Raw genomic sequence first — 6,890 nt, forward strand, 5'->3', positions numbered from 1 at the left:
GTTTTGCATGTCTTAGAAAGTTCAGTATTCATTTTTAAGTTAAAATTAACATTTTATTTTTAACAGTGTAAGCATGTAATAGAATCTTGTTGTACGCTCTATTATGAATATCGTGATACTATTTGGAGCAACAGACGAGAAAATCCGCGAGCAATGAAAATTTGGGTAATTGATGCACGGTAAAAGTCATCTAAAAATTCATTTGGATTTTTATGAAACTTTGTTTCGGAAATGTAAAAATATATGTCTAAAAATGTACATGTTATAAACGATTGTACAATGCATGCGATACGTACATCATACTTGAGACTTTCGCTAGAGGACACCTAAATAGAATATCGGATTTTCTTTTCGTGTACGCCCATCTGAGCCAGACACTTTCTTCATTTGTCAAACGAACGTGCGTCACTGTTCCGCGTATTAATATGTGTCATGTAACGGAACGCGCATAGCAAGCTTCTTTTACATTGTGCGTAAATTTGTGCACGAAAGTTTAATTCTTTGAATTTAAAAGATTTATTATATTTCTTTTTAATTCTTATCACTTATCAATATTTTGTATATTAATTTTTTAAATAATTAAATTTTAATTGAAGCTAAAAATATAATTTAAAAAGGAAATAATATAAAATACTATTATAATAGATAATAGATACTATTATAATAGATAACCGATTATAGTAAAGAGCATTTTGTATTTGTGTTAAAAGTGATCTATTTAAATCTTGACTAAAATTTTGTTGATTGTTATTTTAGTTTCGTGCTTGCAATTTTTACTGATTTTTAAAGGAATTTCCGTATATTTCTTTCTATATTTTTTTTCTATTTATAAATCTTTGTTCGTTTTTTATTTTATTTTTTTCTTTTCTCAGTGCTCAAAGGCATTCGCTATTACGATGCCTTCTTGAAACGCTCTCATAGCATGTTAGATAAGTATAGTAAGTGTGGCAGTAGGATGCCGAGGAACCGTTATCCATCGACTCCAGCTATTTTTATTATTATCGTTGTGCTATACTTTTAGTCCGAGCGTTCAAAAACGTCACTTCGACTTTTCATTTGAAGAAGTACCTTATTTCTTCATCATTATTAAAGTGCTTTTTAATGTAGGTAACTCATTAAGCCAGTTTAAATTCGAGTTCAATATGATGCTTGTAATACGCTTCGTATCGCTCCGTTTTCGATCAAAAATTTCTTTAACTTATTTTTCACCAAGAATTAAATAATTTTTATTGACTCTAATCTAAAATCTCTATTATTCTTGACTTGCAAAACATTACTTTTTATATCTGATATTTCCGGAATATTAATTAAAAAAGTTCTGCCTTCTACATGTCGAAAATATTGAAGTCTTTTCGGACTAAGGCATGATACTGTGACCCAGAAAATCGAAAATTTATTTTCAAAGAAAAAATCCAATATCGTAAAATATCTTGGATAAGCTGATATCGAAAGTCTCTACGTCATTATTTGAGTCATTTCAAAACGTAAGCAAAAGTGAAATAAATCTAATTATCGAATCCTAAAAAAATGTGAATGTAGATTTAACATCATAAGTCATTAAATTATTTTCATTATTAATGTTGGTGTTTACATCAATATCAATCACGGTGAAGATTATCACGGTGAAGATTATATTTAACGCCATATTTATATTTTTATAATAATGAATAATGAAAAATCAATGATCAATTAAATGTAACTAATAAAATGTAAATAATAAATAAAATCTAACTAATACTAAAACAGGAAATTACATTTAAAGTATATTTTATAAATTGCAAAATTATTCTAATTTCTTATCTTAAAATCGTCCATATGAAGACAGAGTTCATTCTGATTTACGCTTAATTTACAGAGCCATTGCTGAAAGTCGCCGGTCGATGTCCGTCCCTCGTTGAACAGAACGTGTGTCCATCGAGAGCACCAGCCTGCGAGAATGACTACCAATGTCAAGGCACGGAGGAACGTTGCTGCAAGACTGCGTGTGGTCTCCGCTGCGTCTCAGGCGAGTTAACTGGATGCGAGCAGTTGGAGTTGGCGGCTGTGAGGAGATCGCGGGCCCTCGGCGTTCGGGGTCCCCAACAGTTCATTCCGCGATGCAACAATGAGACCGGCGAATTCGAGAGGATACAATGCGAGCCGCACAGTCGCAGTTGCTGGTGCGTCGACGAGATCGGCGCCGAGATCCCCGGCACCAGGGCGCCCAGCAAGAGTGTCGTCGACTGCGACCAACCTCATAGTTGTCCAGCTCACAGCTGTCGGATGCTCTGTCCTTTGGGATTCGAAGTATAAATTCACTTTACGTTTGTCGCATTCAATTTACAATTATCAGTATTGAAAATATCCAAGAATAAGTACTTTCTTTTTGTACTGAAGTACATCTTTGTTACTTCTGCAATTATCACTTATTTACAGTTCGAAAATGTTAAACTTTTAAACATTTTTTCCGTAATTGTTGATCGTTCAATTTCACGAATGTGATCGATTTATGACATTTAATTTCTAATAAAGTACGGCTGTTAGAAATATTCAAAGATATATATAAAAAAAAAGAATTCATAAAATATATTTTTAAATAGAATTTTATACTAGATATACTTTATTGTTTCGTGCCAAATAATCTTAATATGATGCTTTTCATATGAAAATCTTTTCAATACTGACATTGAAAAATTTAAACGCTTTTGTTAAAATATCTAACATTTTCTAGATCAATGAGGTCACCGGTTGTCCCAAATGTGAGTGCAGGGATCCCTGTCGCGGCGTTACCTGTCCAGGAATTGGACAAACATGCGAATTAATCACTGTGAATTGTATTCGAGAACCATGTCCTCCAGTACCCAGCTGTCGGAAGACCAGGTCCTTATCGACAATTTGTCCGGCAGGCGAACCTTTGCAGATCACTGATTCACCGCGGCCGTTTCTTTGCGGCGACACTCCAGGTAAACCAACTTGTCCGCCAATGTACAGCTGCCTGGTGGAGTACAAACAAGAATACGGAGTCTGCTGTCCGGCCAGCGTGAAGATACAGCGACCCGGTACATGTCCCGCGGAGGAATCGATGATGAATTCGTGCGGGCCCACCTGTCGCTATGACCTCGACTGTCCCGGGCCTCAAAAGTGCTGTAACAACAAGAATTGCGGCGGTAACGTATGCATGATACCTGGGGATCTTACCGCATGCCATCGCGACCGCATGCTTGCCGAGATACTCAGTGTCTCCGAGCGTCAGGGTCGCGGTTACATTCCGCAGTGCATGGAAGGTGAGGAATAGGCCATCAAATATTCCTATCGATCGATTTGGTTTTGGTCGAATAAAACTTCTAAAATACAAAATAATTATACAGATGGAAGTTTCCAATCGAGACAATGCTCAAGAAATGGCCTCGTCTGCTGGTGCGTAGACGGTGACGGTAGAAAAATATCCGGCTCTATGGGGCCCGCCGAAAAGATTGATTGTAGATCGATAAGCAAAGCACGTTCGCTTCCGGCATCTTGCACGTCTCAACAATGCGCCCAAGTTTGCCAATACGGCTTTAAAACGGACGCTTCCGGTTGCTCGACTTGCGAATGTGATGATCCATGCGAAGGGTAAGCATCATCACCACAGTAATAATTAATATTTTATTTGTGAGCCAAAGCTAATAAATTATAAATTGTTTATTTGATATTTTTTATTCATCATAATTATATTGTATAATTATATTGATTTTATATACGAATATCCAGTGTCGATATTATCTTTTCACTTGATTAATCAAGCTTATTTTTATAGATTTCCGTGCCCTGAAGGGCAAGAATGTATTTTAAAGCAGGAGAATAGCTGTCCCGATTTTCTATGTCCTACAAAACCGGAATGTAAACCCAGAAAGACCTATAAGAGTCCTTGTACTGTCGGTGCACCGCTGATCGATCAAGATGGAAATGCCGCAACTTGTTCTACAAACGAAACTTGCCCTGACAGTTACAAATGCACGATGGTACAGGAAGCCGATCAATCGGTGTGCTGTATGGAAACATCCAACTCTGCAAAGGCACCCACAAGTAATAATTATATAATAAATAATCAGGAATAAAGTTAATTCCATTCCCTACAAGCAAGAAACATTTTGGAACATTTTAACATTACATTTTGACATTGCAGCAACGTTACAATATTGAAATGTTCCTTGCTTACTGGGTTATTATTATAAATAATATTTAATCATTAATAACAATAAGTGAGAATAACGATAAGTTGGATTGAAAGAAGAAAGAAATTAGAATCATGAAAATGTCAAGTTTTTCTCCATGAATTTCACAAGAAATCATTTTTAGTGTGCGAGTATTTGCGAGATTTTAACGATCGTATGGAGGGTACGAGGGAAGGAATGTCCCTGGCAATCCCAGCACCTCAGTGCGAGGAGGATGGTGATTACAAGTCTTTGCAATGTTACAACAGTACCAGCTGTAAATGCGTGAACCATCGCGGAGTGATCTTAAAGTCCGGCCTGGATTCAGTCGCTTCAATGGACTGTGAAGCCATCAGGGAACTCACACAGATTTGTAAGCGTTTGTACTGCAATCTGATCTGTCCGTACGGCTACGAAGTGGACGCAACTGGTTGTGAGCAGTGTCGTTGTCATGAGCCATGCCGCGATGTCACCTGCGATTCGCATGAGACCTGCACGATGATTGACGTCAACTGTGGCCCGAACGAATACTGTCCAGCGGTGCCGGCATGTCTTACGACGAAACCGGGCCAGTGCCCGTACCTCGTGCCGAGCTCATCGAGCTGCGAGCTGCAGTGCAGCAATGATCAGGAGTGCTCATCCGGCGATAAATGTTGCTCGACCGGTTGCGGTACGCAATGCGTGGCGCCGGTCATGGCCACGGCTTGCCAGCATGCTCGCGCGGTCGCCGAGCATGCTGCCAGAGAATCAGGCGAGCCCGCGAGAAGGACTTATATACCCAGGTGTGACTCCAACGGCGCGTTTGAGCCAGTGCAATGCCACAACGGTTTGTGTTGGTGCGTAGATGAAGAAGGCAAGGAAGCGGCGGGTACTCGGGTCCTCGAAGGAATCGTGCCGCGTTGTAACACACCCTTGAGATGCCCAGAAATCGATTGCAAGCTCGACTGTCCGGATGGATTTGAACTGAACGCAGACACAGGTTGCCCGACGTGCTCATGCCGCGACCCGTGTCGCAGCGTAACTTGCCGCGGCGAGAACGAGGCGTGCCGGATGGTAGAGGTCGCGTGTAGTGCACCACCGTGTCCCCCGGTACCAGTCTGCTTACCGAAGAAGGACAACCCGTGCCCGAATAGTTCGCCGTTGCTCGAGCAAAACGGCTCGATCGCCACTTGTGGACCACATGGTCATCATTGCCCTTCGACGCACAAATGCGAGCTGTCGCCATTGGACGAATACGCAGTGTGCTGTCCGAAACCGCGTGAGATCTGCTTCGAGCCACCCCGAAGAATACCATGCAATCCGAGCGTTGGCTTCAATGAGACCGAGAGATGGTTCTTTGATCCGGAGCGCAATGAATGCCGGCGCAAAAACGAGTGCACCGTCGGCCACAACGACTTCTCCAGTCGACTGGTGTGCGATACAGTATGTCCTGTATTGTCGCAGTGCGAGAGGTTGCGCGAGAAGAATCTGAAGCGGTCGCAACGACTCAAGCAGCCCACTTTCCTGCCCAAGTGCAATCCTGATAGTGGAACGTGGGAACCGGTGCAGTGTCTGGAGCACGTTGGTGTCTGCTGGTGCGTGAATCGTAAGGGCCAGCCAATTAAGGGTTCGCTCACTCGAACCGCCGAGCCAAAGTGTAACTTCCGGCAAGCAAGACGCGGCGGCAGAAGACCAGAGTCGCAGGAGATAGACCGTGAGATTCAAGCGATTATGGAGGACGCTCTGCTGAACTTGGAAACGGACGAACGACAAACAGGAAAGATTCTCGGGACTAGATGTCAGGCGATGAAGAACAAAGGTCACGTGCCTACGATATGCGATCCACAGGGTAGATTTGAGCCTACACAATGCGCTGGTGATACTTGCTGGTGCGTGGATGAAGCTGGCAATCAACTAATTGGATCTGAGCCGTTTTTGAAGGGAACTAACATTTGCCGTAAGTGGAAGATTTTTTTTAATTAAAACTTAATTGTAATAATTTGACAAGTATATGATTAAAATATGAATTAAATTTGAAATTAAATTTGAAGTTAAAATTTTATATTAAGATCTATTAACTTTTCAATTTAAATATGAAATAACAGAGTAAAACAAAAGATAGGATTAGTATACAAGAGATTGGAGCTATTTATCATATAGGGAATGATTGTCAAAACGCTTATAGGTAATTCAATTAATATATGTAATGTGACCAGACGTTCCGATTTCGACAAGATAGTCCCACTGTTCCATTTAACGAAAAGTAGCGAAAAAGTCTCACTGAAAAATATTTACATTTTGCCAAATTATAGAATCACAGAACAAATTATAGAATCATAGAATATGTATTATCGCTTCCAGGAAATAAGCAGCAGTTGAATGAATTTTCTCTGCAATGAACGAAGTATGGACAGCAGAAAAAAGTGAACTTTGAGTTTGTATTCTAAACTAATATTAATAACAAAAATTAATTTTAATTTCATTTGCCAAGAATTTTATATATTTCTTAAGTACTTAACCTGACTTATTAAAGCAAATAATTTAGAATGAGATTAAATATAAAATAGTAATTGTATTATTTTTAAAAAATAAATTACTATTATTATACTTATCTTTATATCCATATCTACCTCCTCTTCAATCCCACTTAAGAAAGTCCTAGTTTAGATCTAAAAATATCTGGTCACATTAAGTATATCTAGTCACATTAAATATTAATATATTAATATTTAATATATT

General features: G+C 39.4%; 2 protein-coding genes across 2 annotated transcripts in view; one reads left to right on the forward strand and one right to left on the reverse strand.

Moving 5' to 3' along the window:
• Window positions 1-6,890, forward strand: part of LOC108684330 (cysteine-rich motor neuron 1 protein-like) — a 21,728-nt gene that overhangs the window by 12,399 nt on the left and 2,439 nt on the right. Inside the window, exons 3-7 of the mRNA XM_018188595.1 lie at window positions 1,856-2,286; window positions 2,711-3,263; window positions 3,348-3,591; window positions 3,776-4,044; window positions 4,318-6,108. Of these exons, the coding sequence (XP_018044084.1) occupies window positions 1,856-2,286; window positions 2,711-3,263; window positions 3,348-3,591; window positions 3,776-4,044; window positions 4,318-6,108 (3,288 nt within the window). The remainder of the gene's footprint in view (window positions 1-1,855; window positions 2,287-2,710; window positions 3,264-3,347; window positions 3,592-3,775; window positions 4,045-4,317; window positions 6,109-6,890) is intronic.
• The window catches only part of LOC108684328, a 16,822-nt gene continuing 12,997 nt past the window's right edge, over window positions 3,066-6,890 (reverse strand). The window contains exon 5 of the mRNA XM_018188591.1: window positions 3,066-3,123. The gene's annotated coding sequence lies outside the window, so the exon portion shown is untranslated. The remainder of the gene's footprint in view (window positions 3,124-6,890) is intronic.

The sequence above is a fragment of the Atta colombica genome, unplaced genomic scaffold (genome assembly GCF_001594045.1).
Source record: "Atta colombica isolate Treedump-2 unplaced genomic scaffold, Acol1.0 scaffold133, whole genome shotgun sequence".
Taxonomy (NCBI): domain Eukaryota; kingdom Metazoa; phylum Arthropoda; class Insecta; order Hymenoptera; family Formicidae; genus Atta; species Atta colombica.